The following is a 17,558-nucleotide window of genomic DNA, read 5'->3' on the forward strand; positions in this document are numbered from 1 at the left end:
CTGTGAGGCCTGCGGACTGACACTGACTGGCTGTCCCCTCGGGGCTGTGTCGCCCTCACACTCTATGGTCCTACCAACCATTCAAAGGTAAATGCTGCCAATGACACTGGCTGGGTGCACAGAAGCACCACTTAAGATGAAAAAACAAGCTCACTCAAGAAACGCGGCAAGGTCCTTAGAGATCTGTAAGACAGAAAAAAATAATTTCTTCATGTGCTTGCCAAGGTACCAAGCTTTTTCTATTACGAGCACTTGGTAGATAATAAACTGAGGATTAACTATAGCATCAGAAACATGCCACTCTGAGAATTTTCTCAGGAATCCACAACAGAATGACAAAAAGTAGAGGAGGAAGAGACAAACAAGTTTCTTCTCTCATATCCAGAAAGAGCACAGGAGACTTTTTTTTCGGTCAGACTTTTGTCTGGGTCAGAACTTCCATGCTTTCCTTTAAAAGGTTATTCCTCTGCAGCAGCTTTCATTGCCAGAACATTTTTCTTAGTTTTCACCTTAACCTTATGACCCTGTGTACCTTTAAATGTCAAAGAGAGAGGCTGTGGGGGACGCTCTGTTTGAGACCGAAGTGTACCACACAAGACCCGTCTCTTCTATGAGTCTTCTCTGAACACAGAAGCATTCCCGATCTTTATCTTGGGAGTTAAACACCAGCTTCCTGTCTGCCACTTCTACTCTCCCTCAAGACATGCAGAGCTTCAGACATCATTAAAGAAAGCTTAAGGCCTGGAATATGTAACCCTTTGCTATCTGGCACGCTGCGTTTGGTAGGGTTTCAGTGGTGTTAAAGGAGACATGTGTTTACATGATGAGAATGAAGGATTCTGGGAAATGATCCTGTTTAAAAATACACCAGAAACCAACTTCTATACCTCGCGGTTTAGGTGCCAGCATGAACAGAGCATATCAAGCAGCAGAGAGAAGAGTGTAGATCCTTTAGTTGGATCCTTTAATTGAGAGATCCTTTAGTCCCCTGGACTTTATGGAAAGGCCATAGCCCAACTCTGAAGGACATGCAGAAACACGACCAACCCTGAAGGCAAGAGAGCAAACTGGAGACAGTGTCCCACAGATGCAATGTCAGAAGTGAAAGCCGGTCCTACATGGGAACTGTGCATGGGTAATCTGGGAAACGATATGGGTGGGTTTTTCTTCCCAGAGCTAGAAAAACAGATTGAGATGAGAAGAATTTGATAAAAGATATAAACACATAAGTGATGAAGCAGAATACAGCCATGCTACACTACTCTGTTCTCCCAGCTTGCGGGCCCCACCTACGTCCTAAGTTGGACAGCAAACGTAAAAATGAAGGTACTTTTCAGAAACTCTTCCGGCCAGCAAGATGGGAAATGGAAGCAGGCACTTCAGACCAGATGTTACTTTTTCAGGTCTCCAAATCTCCAATAACCAGCAACAACCCGCTGGTCATTTATGATCTGCCCCCAGCACTGCTTATACTTTCTCTGAGAGACGCGGAGATGCTGGTGGAAGATGGCCGAGGCCACACCAGGAACCCGGAGAGTGGGCGCAGAGCTGTGGCGAGGAAGCAGGTCACTCGCAGTACGGGGGGCTGGCACCGTGTGAGCCACATCTTTGGGGACCCTATCTGTGTATAACCAGGTATGTGGGTGAGCAGGGGATTTCATACTGGAAGCTAAGCCCAGGCCTCAACATTCTCTCTCCTAGTCTAAGAGTTTGCTACTCACTTCCTTCACCAGAAAAGCCGAAAGCCAAGACTGTTCATAGCTGGAGGCGGCTCTTGCTTATGAGGGAGTATGCAGTATTCTTACAGGAGCAGGTCTTTTCTATTCCAATAGGAAGGGCCATTGTTCTCACTTCTCAGATACAGAGAACAATTCAAATTACACAATTAGATATTCAGAACATTTTTGAACCCAGGCTCCTGACAGAACAGGAGCGTCATTTCAAATTTCATGCCCAGAAATCCAACAAGTTTGCAACAGAGTGGTTATCTGTTTCTGTCTGTCATGCGTACACCCCACACACTTTAAAACTGGCTGTCTTCAGTCATTCGTTCAGTGCCAGACACTGGGGACAGAAACATAAATAAGATGATACTTTCTTAAGGAGCTCACAGTCTAGTTGGAGAGAAAACCCATACGCAGATAACACCAAAAATTGAAGCATGACTTGTCTTAACAACATGGAGCACTTAAGCTAGGAGGCTGCGTTCAATAAACCGTATTAAAGAGTGATCTCCAGAAGCCCCTGATATCAAACGAAAGACAGAGGGAAGGGTGCAGGGCGCTGCTGCATGGCTTTTAGATCCTAAACATACTCAGATTCTGAGAGGTGGCAGTAGGCTCTCAGAACTAGCACTGTAACTGCAGTGAACACTGCACTGATCGGCACTGAATTGCCCTTTATTTTGTGTGTGAGTCAAGTTCAGCTACCCAAATAAACTGTTAAATGTCTTGAGGGCAGGCAGCATGACATACCTCTTTAATCTCTATAGCGCCTAGGACTATCCTGGGCACAAAGCACCTGCTACACAGGTGATGTCCTTGGTGAAAGGGACAAGTAGATGAGACTCTTAATAACTTGTTCTTCTACAGAGGTTTGTGGATGGGCACATCTGGAGTGTTTCGTAAAGCACAACACCGCCCCACCTCATCACATTACTGACCCACTGCACACACAAGCCATCTGTTCTGTCTTACACTTTAAGGGGCGGGGGAGGGGAATCCTTCCCTTCCCTAGAAAAGAAGCATAATGCCGGGAAATGACCTCGTGGTTAATTGTAGAGAACAAAAAGACAAATTTGAGACCGATGCTTAGGAACAGAAATAGAGCTCAGGCTCCTTATACTTGCCATACGATTCTAGCTCTCAGAAATGGACCTGCCATCACAGTGACAGAAATCAAATCACATCTTCACTTGCTTAAAAGCCTCCAATGGCTTCCCATTGTACTTAAAACAAAATCCGCCTCCTCTGTGTGGTTGGTACAGCCTCATTCTGGCCCCGCCCACCGTACGAATCTTAACTGGCCCTGCTCTCCTCTCACTTACTAGGCCCCAGCCACAATGGCTTCCTTGAGGTTTTCAACATGCCAGGCTCTTTCCTGTACTAGGGCCTTATACTTGCTTTTCCTTCTCCCTGGGACCTCTATCTATTTCTGAATGGCTAACTCCATCTCATCCTTCAGATCACCGCTCAAATATTTCCTGTTCAGGGAGGCCTTTCTTGACCATCTTCTACAAAGTTACCCCATCCTGTTACTTATTAACATACCAACCAGTTGATTTACTTTGTAGCACTTACCATACTCTGAAGTTACCTTGTTTATTAATCTGTCTCCTTGTTTACTATCAGTATTCTTCTAAACATAAAACTCCTGAGAGCAGGAGCTAGATTTATCTTGCTGTATCGGCAGGCATATAGTAGGTACTCAAATATTTTGAATGAATGAATGAATGAGTGAGAATTAGGAAAATACAGTGGTAGTAGGTCAGCAGACACTGTGTTAATATGAAAAACATCAGCTTCCCCCCATGAAGCTATGAGCTGTTGTATGACATTTTTTAAAACTTTATTAGGGTATATTCAAGTAGCAAAGTAGCAATAAAAGAAGGAGCGCCTAAGCTCACTGTTTATGACTTAAAAAAAATGTCAAAAAGAGCAAAATCTTGCTGGCTCCTGCTTCCACTCAGTTTGTTATGTTGTTGGTATTAGAAGCAAATTTCTTATTCCTCTAGCAGATTCCAAGGTTGGTTTAATTTCTCCCTGAGTGATGCAGCTCTGCACCCACTGTGCCCAGATCTGCAACCCCATCTAAGTCTCCATTACAGGCACACTCATAGTCATGCCAGCCTTAGGGTACCCCGAGGATCTCACTCTAAATAAAACTGCGGTCGATTCAAAATACCAGGTAGAAAAAGGTTGTTTTCTCTCTCTAAAAGAACCTCAACACTATGGCAAATCATAGGCATGAAGTGGGTTCTTCCTCACAATACTCCAGATCAAGATCTACTCCTCCTATAAAGGGAAGTGCAACAGGGTGTAGAAACCCTTTAAAGGTGCGATTCAAAAGCCAATAATTGCACTGTTAAATGTAATGCTGCTTGTTTCACTGAACTCAATCAATTAGGGCAGTTATCCTCACTGTTAGTGACTGAGCGCCACTGAACTTGGGGAAAAAAAAAAGCAAGCAGAGTGAAAGATGAAACCTGTTGCTCTTGTATTCTGTTGGATGCCTTCCGGGGCATACTGGGTACACACAATTTTGTCCTAAAAGCAACTCAATCAAATGCCGAAAGAGAATGGTACTTACGCGGCATGATCCCTTGGCTCACCAGTTCTTCTCGCGTCCGCCGCTGCTGGAGCTTCAACTGCAGCACTGCAGGGCAGCAAAGAGAGAGGAGAGAGAGGAGAGATGAAGGCTCGGTTGGGCATTCCACCATGAAAGACTCATTTTCAAATGCAAACAAAGTCTCAGAACAGAAGGGTGTAGTGTAAAAGAAGGATCCCCTTGAATTGTGACTGTAATTGCAGAAGTGGCCTGATACAGCAGGGTTTCCGTATTCTGCTGTGGGCGGCAAGAGGAAGTTGCGAAGGGTCTTGCAGGGTGATAACAATCCACAAAGTACCAAACTCTTGCCTCTTGCTCAAAACCTCCTACAACACTGTCCTCCTCTTAAGACAAAAAAAAAAAAAAAAAAAAAAAAACCCAAAGAAACAAACTTCACACACAAATGCTTAACTCAAAGAAAATGTTAGGGCCACAACCCAGCAGAAAGAGCTTCCTAGATAGTTCACACTTTCTTCCTGGTAGCAAATGTTTACCACCATAAATATAGTGAATGATATAACTATTTACATAGATCAGGAAGTATTGGTAAAATCTTTTCATCTGTATCTAAAAATCATACCTATTTTTACCAAGGAATGCATTTCTCTGGACCAGAAAATATTTTACCATTAATACAATTCTTTTTTTCCTCTTCACTTAGAGCCTTCCTCTGTAGAGGTGGAAAAAAAAAAAAACCCTAGATGATTCACAGCACATGGGCTAGAGAAGGCTGACAGGTGTTTCTCGTGTTTCCTCTCTGGCAGCACCCCTTAATGAAACAACTTATTAGTCAAGATCTTTATTTCAAATGCCAATAAAACTTAAAGGGCACTGTCACTACACACCATGCACAATGATGATGCCGTGGCCTACATCCAAAGGCTAGGTGAGAAAATGTTCAAAAAAGGAAGGTTGGGAGGGCCCCATGGGCCAAGGACAGTCCCCTTACATAATAAGTCTTCAATTACAAGGTCCCTGCAAGTCACATCTGAGAGGAACCTGCCATCCATCAGGAATCATATTACCCTAATATCTGCCTTTTCTATCCACAGAGTGATTTTTAGGAAAGCCTCCAAGAATGGCAGAATCGTAACTAGGCTTCTGACCATATCTCAAATCCAGCAGGACCAAGGTAGAACCTGTCTTTCTCCCCAAAACCTAACCCACTTCACACTCATTTTCTCTTTTACGGCATCACTGTCCTCCCCAGGTCTAATACTAAAATATTTGAGCCAATTTCATCTCCTGCACCTCCTCAATCGTCCTATTTTGTCAAGTTTCTTGCTCATTTTCCCATGTGGCAATGAGAGTTCACTGGCTCGTGTCCTTACTTGTGCTACGTGTCTTCCATTCTAAGCCGCCCCAAGGCTGTCCAAGTCACTCTTGTTCAAGCACCATGCACTCTCCCAACTCTTACTCGCTCCACCTGGAAACGCCTACCACCTGCATCTAACCTTTCTGACTCTCAAGCATTCAGAATCAGTCTAGGTCTTTGGTGAACTACTTTTTATCTGACATAAGAAGTAAAGCAATGTTTTTTCCTGTGTAACACTTAACCTCTGAATATACTTCCTCTCTCCTGCCAGTTTGAAAACTCTAGGAGAGCAGGAAATTCAGGGTGGGGCAGAAGTAACGCCACTGAGTATGGGTTGGGCGGGTACATGAATGTCTAGCATAAGATGGACAGTAATTTGAAAATTTCACCCAGAATGTCATATGATGTGCTTCAGTGTGACACTGTTTTGTTACAGAATTATATGCTTATGATTTTGTAATAAAAGATTTGGCATAGATGATCAGCTCATAAAACAGGGGCATTTTTTACACTGGACTCTGTATATCTTGTTAATGTGTGCCCCCCCCCGCCACCACAGCACTTATACACAGTAGGCATCTAATAATTGTTTCCTGAATTGAACTAGGTTTCAAACTGATGATACACATAGTCTAAGAAATTTAACCAGGAAGTTATACTATATTCTTTTTCTGTTTTTTTTAAAACAAATTAACACTGTGAGCAACAAAACTCAGCAGATTAAAATACATGTAAATAGCAATAGTCACACTAGTAACTAACATTTATAGGACATATGCACCGTTATTCTTTTTTTTTTTGAAATTTTATTGATTATTCTATTACAATGGTCCCATTTTTTTTCTCCCTTTTTTCCCCTTCTGCCCTGCACCCCACCTCCCACCTGCATCCCCCTCTTCCCTTAGTTCATGTCCATGGGTTGTACATATTAAGTTCTTTGGCTTCTCTATTTCCTACACTATTCTTAACCTCCCCCTATCTACTCTGTATCTACCATTTATGCTTCTTATTGCCTGTACCTTTTCCCCCATTCTCCCTCCTACCCCACCTTGCTGATAACCCTCCATGTGATCTCCATTTCTGTGTTTCTATTCCTGTTCTAGATGTTTGCTCAGTTCATTTTTGTTTTTGTTTTTTAGGTTCAGTTGTTGATAGTTGTGGGTTTGTTGTCATTTTACTGTTCATATTTCTGATCTTTTTCTTAGATAAGTCCATTTAAAATTTCATATAACAAGGGCTTGATGATAAGGAACTCCTTTTTCTTGACTTTATCTGGGAAGCACTTTATCTGCCCTTCCATTCTAAATGATAGTTTTGCTGGACAGAGTAATCTTGGATGTAGGGACTTGCCTTTCATGACTTTGAATACTTCTTTCCAGCCCCTTCTTGCCTGTAAGGTTTCTTTTGAGAAATCAGCTGATAAGTCTTATGGGAACTCCTTTGTAGGTAACTCTCTCCTTCTCTTGCTGCTTTTAAGATTCTCTATCTTTAATCTTGGGTAATTTAATTATGATGTGTCTTAGAGTGTTACTCCTTGGATCCAATTTCTTTGAGACTCTCTGAGCTTCCTGGAAATGCCCAAGAAATGGACACATCAAAACAATTGGGCCAATCAGGAGTAAAAAGCAAAAGCAAAAATAAGTGCTGTGCTCTCAAGCCCAGCTCTGTGGCTTCCATTGGGAAGGCCAGAGAAGGAACAGTGTGGATTTTAGCCTTATACGATGTGTATGTAGCATGCTGATAATTAGAATACTCATCTTTGCAACATTGAAATATACCTACTTTTTTGGTGTGTTTTATACCTCGGTTTATCCAACAAGCCTGAAAAGTCATTTAGTAACACCCAAATTGTAAACCTAGATCACCTATCACTCAGAACACCCAAGGCCATTATTCTCTAAACACTCAACTAGTTTCATCTTTAGAATGTATGGTTAGAGTAAGTGAAGGGTGCCTGCAGGAGAGGCTATTCCTCACATTCTGCTGCCTGGGTTACTACAGCATCACCACCAAAACGGGGATTGGGAGTTGGGATGGGGAGAGGGTTCTCCATTCACACAACTAACACGTTTATTTGGCAACTACTGGTATTCCTCGTTTTATTGCACTTAGCTTGATTGCACTTCACAGATCTATGTTTCTTCTTTACAATGGAAGGCAAGACCTTCCACCAGCAAAAAGATTATAGCTCACTTTGTTGCAATACTCATTCTGTTGCAGTAGTCTGGAACCAAATCCACAACATCTCTGAGACACGCCTATACTATCTGCCAGGCCCTGTGCCAGGTGCTGAATACACCTATGGTCTCTGCGCACAGAAAGCTTTCAGTCCAATGGGATAACACACAGCAAATCACATGTAAATAGGTACAAGTTATGATCAATGTCTTATAAGAAAAGGATAAAGGATATTAAAGAGGACACACACTGGAATCCATAGTTCTTCCTCCTTTAACATTCTGTGATAACTAACTTTTCACATTTCCTCTTTACTATAATACAGTCAATTGTTTAAGATATTAAAACTCCTTGAAAAACAGAGAGCTCAGGGTAAGCTGAAGGAAAATAAGAGAAGGCTGGCAGTTTCATTTATTCTTTACACTTATTTGCTTAGCTGCTCTAGCTGGTCAGCACATCTACTCACTCCATATTCATGCCTTACTCAGTTCTCCCTCAGTCCCTTGTCAAAACTTCCCTTAGGCACTCAGTTAAGGAGTACAGGGTCCACTATATACAGCAGACACTTCACTTGCTGCTGGGGATATAGTAGGGACCAGAGCGACTTAATCACTGCCTCCAGTGAAGTTCATACATTTCCATGGAGGAAATGACCATCAAATAAGTACTTAAAACAGTGAAAAGTATTTTCAGAGAAAACATGCTCAGATACCACATCCCAACTAGGCAGTCTGACTGTTTCCATGATTCAATTCGCGCATTCAAACATCTTTTGTACCCTCAAAGCCAGGGCTGGGTGTTAGAGATATGCATGTGAATTAAGACATTGTTCTCATTCTTGTAGAATTCTTAAGTCTAATGGGAAAAAAATAAACTCAAATTAGTAATTACGATGCTATAAGAAAAACACTGGTGTCTGTGCTACAGATTTTTACTTAAGAAGTCATAGGAAAATTCAATTTTAGCTAGCACATTTGCCCTGTTACTAAGGTTCCCTGCCAAATTATAGTCATCTAGTCTTATAATGTAATATACATGTGTGCATAAATAATAAAGAAATGTTGGTTTCTTAAAAACAAAATTCAAATAGTTATCTATTTTTTAGGTGCAAAGGTGATATTACCCAACACTGGAAGTGACAAAGAAAGAGAAACAAGATCCTTTCTATGTGGGATAGGACCAGGGGACGTATAAACTGGGCCTTAAAAATATTTTATCCTTGGCCTTGGACAGTGTGGCTCAGTTGGTTGGATCATCGTCCCATAACCAAAGTGTCGCAGGTTCAATTCCCAGTCAGGGCACATATGTAGGTTACAGGTTCAATCCCCTGTCCAGGTATGCAATCCCTGGTTCGGGCGCGTACAGGAGACAACCAATTGATGCTTCTCTCTTGCATCGATGTTTCTCTCTCCCTTCCTCTCTCTCTCCAAAGCAGTGAAAAAATGTCCTCGGGTGAGGATTAAACTGATCCTCAGATCAGTATGTGTTAAAGTTCAAGGAATTTTCTGATGTCATTCCCAAGAGGTAACACTCACTCCTCTGGGCCCCTACTTATTGTAATCTCCCACAAGTCTTTCCTGATAGAACCTACAAGATGTAAAAGAGAGGAGAGATGCCTGCATTTCCTTCTTCCTTTCCACTGACTCTCCTGCTCCCTAGTTTTCAATTCCCTGCCCCATAGCAAGTCTGAATTTTTTTTCTTTTACTTCTTATACATAATTCCTTAAGCTTTCTAAACTAAGTTTCTCTAATCCTTTTCGTGATTAATTTTCTTCCTTCAACTTGGGAAATGAGCCTGAATGGGTTAGCACAGTGTACACTGAACCAAAAATGTATTTCTGGCTTGTGCTTTTAGCATAAACAACAGCATTTTAAAGTCCCAATGTATTCTATAATTAGCCCTACCCTTAACCAGAAGGGTTTACTGTCAACCTGACTATGATTTCTGGGGAAAGGAGTAAGCACTGCATATTGACTTGATTATATAAATATTTCATAAGTTCCAAGTGAATGCAATATACTTAACAGAACTACCTTTAAGGGGGGACCAAAAACATCAAAGAATCGAAAGACGGGGGTAAGGGAGAGGGAAGGGAAAAGAGAAAAGAAAGAGAACTGTTTCCTTTTGGAAGGCAGTTCTGGAACATGCAGTCAGTGAAGAAGTACGTTCTGTTCCCAGACTCTAGACAACCTGGTGTGTATAAAGCAAAACTCAGAGAAAGGCAGAAGAATCGCTACCCAGTCATTAATAAAATTAAATACACAGTGAGTGTTGAAAGTATGCTCCTGAATATCTAAGCTGTCAATATGGAAGTAGTGGTTGAAGGACTCCGAAAGGTTGACTCATCTGTTATCCAAAAAAGAGGGACCTGCTGAAATTCAGATCCAGATTTAAGACCCACCCACCAAAAAAAAAGTGGAGGTGAGAAAAGGAAAGTGAATTCTCTCTGGGATCCTACTGATCCACCATCTAAAAATCATATGGTTAAATGTGGCACCCTATTTTGGATCTTGGGACAGAAAAAGGACATCGATGGGAAAACACATGAAATCCAAATAAAGTTTGGAGTTTACTTAGTAGTGTACCAATGTTAATCTCTTAGTTTTGACAAACGTAGCATGGTTATATAAGATGTTAACATTAGAGCCCTGCTGGTGTAGCTCAGTGGATTGAGTGTGGGCCTGGAAACCACAGTGTTGCTGGTTCAATTCCCAGCCAGGGCACATGCCTGGGTTGCAGACCAGGTCCCAATAGGGGGTGCGTAAGGGGCAACCACAGGTGAATGTTTTTCTCCCTCTCTTTCTCCTTCCCTTCCCCTCTCTCTAAAAATAAAATCTTTAAAAAAGTGCAGTAAGTAAAAAAAAAAGATGTTAACATTAGGGACGGCAAGGTGGAGGGTATATGGAAACTCTCTGTACTATCTTTGTGACTTTTTGTAAGACTAAAATTATTCTAAAAGAAAATGTTTACTTAAAAAAACTCATGGATTTGATTCTCCCTTTAGAAAGATTAATGAATCAATTACTAAAATATATCAAAGATAAGGTTTTTTCAAACTGAAATGTTACCTTGTCTTGGACAGAAAGAAATTATTTCTGTAAATGATTATTTAATTATAAAGAACAAATAACAATGGGCCTTTTAATAAATTCAATTTATAAAATGATTGTGACATAATCATATATAGTACACAATAATGTAATACTGCAAAGACTTGAAGACAGGAATTTCTAATTCTGTTTAAAGTCACATATGCCAACCAAAAACCATGTATAATGAGATTTCAAGTTTGATTATTTTACCAATATGCTGAATCATCCATCTCTTTCACAATTCCATCAATTTCTCTTCCATCTCTGTACACAGTGTGTAACCATGAGTTAAAATCTTCCCCCTGGCTGGCGTAGCTCAGTGGATTGAGCGCAGGCTGGGAACCAAAGTGTCCCAGGTTCGATTCCCAGCCAGGATACATTCCTGGGTTGCAGGCCAGAACCCCCAGCAACCGCACATTGAATCTCTCTCCCTCTCTCTCTCCCTCTCCCTCTCTCTCTCTCTCTCTTCCCCTCCCTCCCTTCCCTCTCTAAAAATAAATAAATAAAATCTTTAAAAAAAATCTTCCTCAAATAATCATCTTTAGAAATTAAAATATCAAAAAACAGTAAATGTTTTCTATTTAACCTGAGTATCATGGGGAATACAGGCAGAGAGAACAGGCACCCCCTGGTCTGGTATACCTGGGCTACTTATACATCTAACCTGCGAATTCACAAAGGATAAGCTTATGAAAACCGAACCTCAGCTCCTAGATTATGCAAAATAAAAGGTCTCTATATTGCATAATAATACAGTACTTGTGAAATAGTGTAAACATGCATGTATCATCTTATTTAATTCTTAAGGCTCTGTGGAAGACACTATTATTATATAATACTATGTGTAGAGGAGGAAATTGAGCATTAGAAAGATTAAGTAATGTGTCCAAGGTGACCCATCTCAATCTACAGTCTGAGCCCTTAACCACTGTTACATGTTGCACTTTCTTCTTTCAAAAAACACACCAGGTCCCATGTTTAAAAATGACACTACACTAATAATGTTATCTGCATGATGTGGCTGGAAAGATCTATGTACTTACCAACGAGGGGAAATCTAGGTGATTTCAGTGAACAATATATGACATTTCACAACTCTATGATCTGAAAAGAATTCTTATATTCAAATTCCAAAAGGAAGAGAGACTAACAGGGTAACAGTGGTCACATGTAAAGGTCATTTCGAGGGACTCCTCCCAGAGACAAGAGGCGCTCTGGAAGGATGCAAGAGGACTTCACAGGCCTACTTCCCATTAGTTCTCAATGCAGAAACATCCACACTGAAAAGGCAGAGAACACTCACTTCCTGGTACAACTTCCTTCCTGCATTCCGCCAGGGGTTCTTCCTTGGCACTAGGGAGATTCCAGGTTGATTCATTCATTTATTAAACTAATATTTATCATGCACCTATTATATGTTAGGCACTGTGCTAGGTGATGTGGCAGTAAAATGAGGAACAGATGAGGTCCCAGCTCTCACGGAGTACATGTTCTAGTGGGAGAAACGTAACAAATTATATATATTATAATTTCTCGTGGTACATTATGTGAAGAAAAATACAGAGGAAAAAGAGAACAGAGAGTAACTGAGGGTGGTCATTTCAGACGGAGTAAACAAGCAAGGCCCCTCTGAGGGGAAAGGTGACTCTTAAGCAGAAAACTAAATAATATGATAAACATGAAAAGATCTGGAGAAATAGCAAATACACAGGCACTGAGGTGAGAAAAGGCTTGTTCTGAGAAGGAGGCTATGATATAAAATGGAGAATTTAATATGCTGAACTCCTCCTACATGATGCATTCACTGGGTTGGATATCCTACTTCAGTGACTCATTTAATCTTAACAGCTATTTGAACTATGTACTACCTCAACTTTATAGATGAACACACAGAGGTTCAAGAAGATTAAGTAACTGTTTTCACAGCTAATAAGAGGCAGAGCCAGAGTTCAAACACAGATTGGCCTGACACCAAAGTCTGCTTTTTCTACTACATCACATTTATTGCCAGAGTAAGAGCAAAAAATATTAATAATTATATATAAATATATAACTAAATAAATCAAACTCTTTCCCACATCCTCAGAAATCTGGGGCTCACCATTTCATTTTGGGTAGTTGCTTATCTCCTCTTTGGGGAAAAGAAGCCGTTTCCTTCTCTAACTGCAGCAGACATCTCAGACTGCCAGCTGCTTCAATGTCACAAGCCCCTGTTCTGAGGATCTACACGACAATGCTCAAACAACCCCATCGCATGAGGCTGAGCATAGCGTGTACTTGCGCCAGATGTCTGAGCTGACGATAAACCAGGACTGCGCTTCCTTTAGACTGGCAGAGCCATCTGAACAATCCCTTCCAAAGTCAAAGGCACCAGGAATAGCATTTTCCCAGCTGCATTAGTTCTGAACATTTGCCCAGAAAATAAGAGCAGCCTTGAATCTCATTTGCTATTCCCTGCTGGTATTACTGGTGCTGACATTTTGCATGCAACTTTGTTGAGGGCAGGTGACAGGTGAGCCAATTTAAAACCTAGAAAAGGAGAGTAACTTTACAGCAAGCCAGAAGTGACAAAAACATTTTCCTTTAAAACTGCATTAGAGTGCTTACTCCTTCTCTAACTTTGTAACATGGACTTGAAAAACATATAGCATGGTAAAATTATCAGGACTGAAATAATGAAGGAGGCCTGTATCCTCATTTAATTTCTGTAAATACTTGGAAAGTTGTTTTTTTCTAGTAAAGTATTTCGAACTCTACTGATAGCCTTTCCTAGTTTGATATTTTTGAAATTAATTTTGAGTGTTTATAGTAATTAATGACATTTCATTTAACTGACATTGAGAAAAATAAAAATGTAAATTTTGATTAAAATAGTTTTTAAATAGTTTTTTTTCCTAGGGAAGAACTAAGGAGCAAAGACGTGATTAGAAATCAGAAATTTGGCCAAATGGGTTAAAAATACACATATACACAGAAAAGTCTAAAAGTTTTTCAAGTATTTATGTGGAAAATGTTCTATGGGTTTATAAAGAAAAAAAACAGTAATTTCTCACTCTTAAATCCTAGGTGATATAAAATTTTATCTCTTCATCTCAAAAAATTAAAGGAATACATTAAAATAAAATTTCAGTAAGGGCTACAGCAGAGTTTTCTTCTTTACAGAAGAATGAAGTCCGTAAAATCAAACTTCACGCAGCACCCAAAGTGTAAGAGTCTACCCGCTACAAGTCTATCAGTTACAATTATTGGAAGGGTTAAGGTTCTCAAGATCAAATACATAAAAGAAAAGCCAGTCTATTACAATATAATAGCCCATTTAACTGTGGGGGTTTCTGGCTCCCCATCCCCCAGGTCTGCTAAAGATTTCTCCAAAGTAAAGGTGCATGTAACTGCAAAGGAGTTCACGTTGCTGGGACTGCAACTTTGTATTTCCTGACGTCTGTGTGGGTCAACTTGCAAGTGGAACATTTCAATACTGCAGGTTTTGCACAAAATTTTACGAAACAAACCTGCATTAAGTTAAAGCAGAACTGAAATCAATGCCTTCTCTGACCACTTCAGGATTAATTCCATATTATTTTCCTATGACAGAATGCTCCTTTTTATTTAGATGTTTGGCTCCTTCAGCACATACCACAGGTGGAGAGGACATTCCAGCTACAAAGCTAAAATAAAAGTAGAATGCAAAGTGATCAAACTATTACCCAGTCACCATATACAACATTTTTCTAGCATAATTTTGAGTAAGACTGTGCCACGCCTATCAGCAGAATGCTAATTTTTAAAATGTTCTGATACTAGCTTATAGTTTCCCTCTTCCTGCATTTTCAAATCGTCCCAGTATTAACATCTCTCCCTAAGAAGCTGCACCCTAGTTCTTTCAGAAAAATGCATCAGACTTATCTGACACCCTTGTGACACACAAGGCAAGACCCCCTCTTTCTGTGGCTCCTCTGTCTCTCCCAGCTCTGAAAACAGCAACAGCTGGGGATCATTAAACCGACAGAAATAGCATAGGAGACTCCATCGGGTGTGAGTGGGGGGAGGAGAGGCTCAGTATCAGATTTTAAAAAATCAAAAGGGCAACAGGAAAGGGGCAGAGAGAAAACGTGAAGCCTAAGGAGTGGGTCACACCCAACCTTCCTTTACCCAGTGCAAAGGGATGCACTGAAGCAAATGAAGGGACAAGTTGCAGCCTAACTTGCCTGGCCCCTACCTATTCTCTGATGGAATGTTTAGTCAAATCTAAACATGTGGGTCAATGAAGACAGACTGGTGTGGGAAGGGAGGGGAGTCATGGCATCTCAGCGGTTAACCCTGGGTCATCCCCAGTCTGGAGGAGTCACGTAGAGGGTGTGAGTGAGTTCTGGGGTTATGCTGACAGTTAATTTCAACTCTAAGATAGGGTAGGGGCAAGGGGTATGAGAATGCATGCCAACTCCTAAGTGGCCTCAGAGACCAAACCAGTTCCAAGGCATCCCCTCAATTGGAGAGGACCAAATGCTAGATGAAATGCAGGCTCTCTGGGTTGTTCATGCCAGAGAACAGCCATGCCTCTAATGCCAGCTTTGTAACCTGGCAAGCCTCCGAAGGTCGGTGCAGGAATGTGCCATCTGCCTGGCCCACTGCCCGAGTGTGATCAGCACATATCTGGTGCCCCAGAAGAGCTTTAGTCAGATCACCCCATGGGAGTGGGCTTGCACAGCCTGATCTATTCCTTAAGTCTGGTTAGTTCCAGGATCCTAGGGTACCCTCTCTATCCCCACATTTGCTAGGGTGTCATTTAATACCATCAAGACCTCTCCCACCAAGGCACTCTCTTTATAACTAATCTTAGAGAACTGCAGTTTCACTTAGCTCCCCACCTGCAAGCCTGAACAGGAAATGATTCGATTGCAGATATTATGACTGCAATTCTCTTTGGCAACAGTGTTTGGTAACTGTGAGATTGCATGAACTTCAGCTGAGTATTTTATTTGATGTATCTAATGATTTACAAGAGAAGACTTCAGGCTGATGGTTGTTTTCAACAAAAAGCAACCACTACACCACCCTCTTTTTGAATGGCTTGCTTCTTTTCTAACCCACAAAACTGGCAGGAAAATATGCGTATTTTCCAACTACACCAGTTTGGCTAAGTAATTGTATTTGAACCTGGTTTTCTATAACGAGTTTGAAAACCTCACAATAATTAGATCATTCTGAATATTTTAAGTTAATATTAAGGAGGGTAGAAGGTATAAAAAAATAAATCCACTAGAGAGGGGACCACAAAGAGTCTAAACTCTATATAATTTACACACACACATCACATACAGTTCATTTTAAGGTTGCATAACATCAAAGGACAGGATATGTGTTAACCAAACTATTGTGACTATTATCACTTCTCAGTGTGTGCAGCCTAGGTGAGAGTAATTCTATCAATTTATCTCTCATCAACCTTTAACAGAGTATACTCTTTACCTAAAATGTAAAAAAACTAATGTCAAAAATATTCATACTCAATCACTTACTATGTATATTCCTTGGTACGAGGTATAAGGTAGGAATTGAGAAGGAAAATAACCCATACATTTAGGTAATACTTTACAGAGCTACTTTCACACATGTAATCCTATTTGACGCTATGGATTAGTGGCAGACATCACACCTACTATACAACAAAAGAAACTGGCTTGTCAAGCTTAAAGCAACATAGCCAAGCTCACCATGGCAAGATCAAAGCAAGAGCTTCAGGTTTTTGACTATCAACTCAGTACTGGAACATTAGCTACCTATCAGACAAAGGCTTCCGTCCTGAAGAAATTACTCTCTCCTACCTAATGCCTTGGTTGGTGTTTCTCCAATCTACCAAGTTTTTTCTTAGTAAGAATCTTACCAACTTCCTGGTTCAACATCATATTTTGAATCTAATTTAAGATAATTATGGAAAAAGGTTATTCATTATTAACACAAATAAAAGATGTGAGTTCCTTATGAAGGCTAGAATTATTACGAGACTCAATAAAGCTGTCATTTTGGATAAACACATTTTGTTTACGAGCATGATACTGCCCTCTAGTGCCAGAAGCACGGTAACCTCAGTAGACTAACTCAGTTAATGTATATTAACCACCTTCTATGTATAAACAAACACACTTTGCTAAGCACTTCGGAAGGGGAAAGAAAGAGAAAAGGTTAAGTCTACCACACACCTACAACCATAAAAACTATATAAGCTCCTCAAGAAATTTATAAATGTAATAGAGAACATCAGAAATGTAAAAGAAATCACTGTAATAAAGACAGTGATATCAGTGCTTTAAGAGTTTGTAGACATCGTAAGTGACCAGATTACGAAAAGGATTAGGTAAGCTTCATGGGAGCGGCAGCATATAAATCACCTTCGAAGGACTTCATAAACCAGAGATGAACTGCATGAACCAAGTCCTGGAGGTAGGAAATGCTATAAGAACATAATTAATATGCTCCAATTTAGCTGCAGCATTGCGTTTGTGAAAGGGGGTAGTGGAAAGTAGCTGGGAAGGCCGGCTACATCAGACTGTGTAGGGTCTAGAACTGTGCTATCCAATAATGTAGCCACTTGCCACATATGCCATTTAATCAAAATTAAAACTTCAGTTTCTCAGTCACTCCAGTCATG

The 17,558-nt window shown here is 40.6% G+C and overlaps 1 protein-coding gene across 6 annotated transcripts in view; it reads right to left on the reverse strand.

The window, feature by feature from the left end:
• MRTFA (myocardin related transcription factor A) overlaps positions 1 to 17,558 on the reverse strand; it is a 169,817-nt gene that overhangs the window by 35,618 nt on the left and 116,641 nt on the right. For all 6 annotated transcript variants that reach the window (XM_036019657.1, XM_036019656.1, XM_028532989.2 and 3 more), the window contains one exon: positions 4,309 to 4,374. In XM_036019657.1, the coding sequence (XP_035875550.1) occupies positions 4,309 to 4,374 (66 nt within the window). The remainder of the gene's footprint in view (positions 1 to 4,308; positions 4,375 to 17,558) is intronic.

Source organism: Phyllostomus discolor, chromosome 2 (genome assembly GCF_004126475.2).
Source record: "Phyllostomus discolor isolate MPI-MPIP mPhyDis1 chromosome 2, mPhyDis1.pri.v3, whole genome shotgun sequence".
Taxonomy (NCBI): domain Eukaryota; kingdom Metazoa; phylum Chordata; class Mammalia; order Chiroptera; family Phyllostomidae; genus Phyllostomus; species Phyllostomus discolor.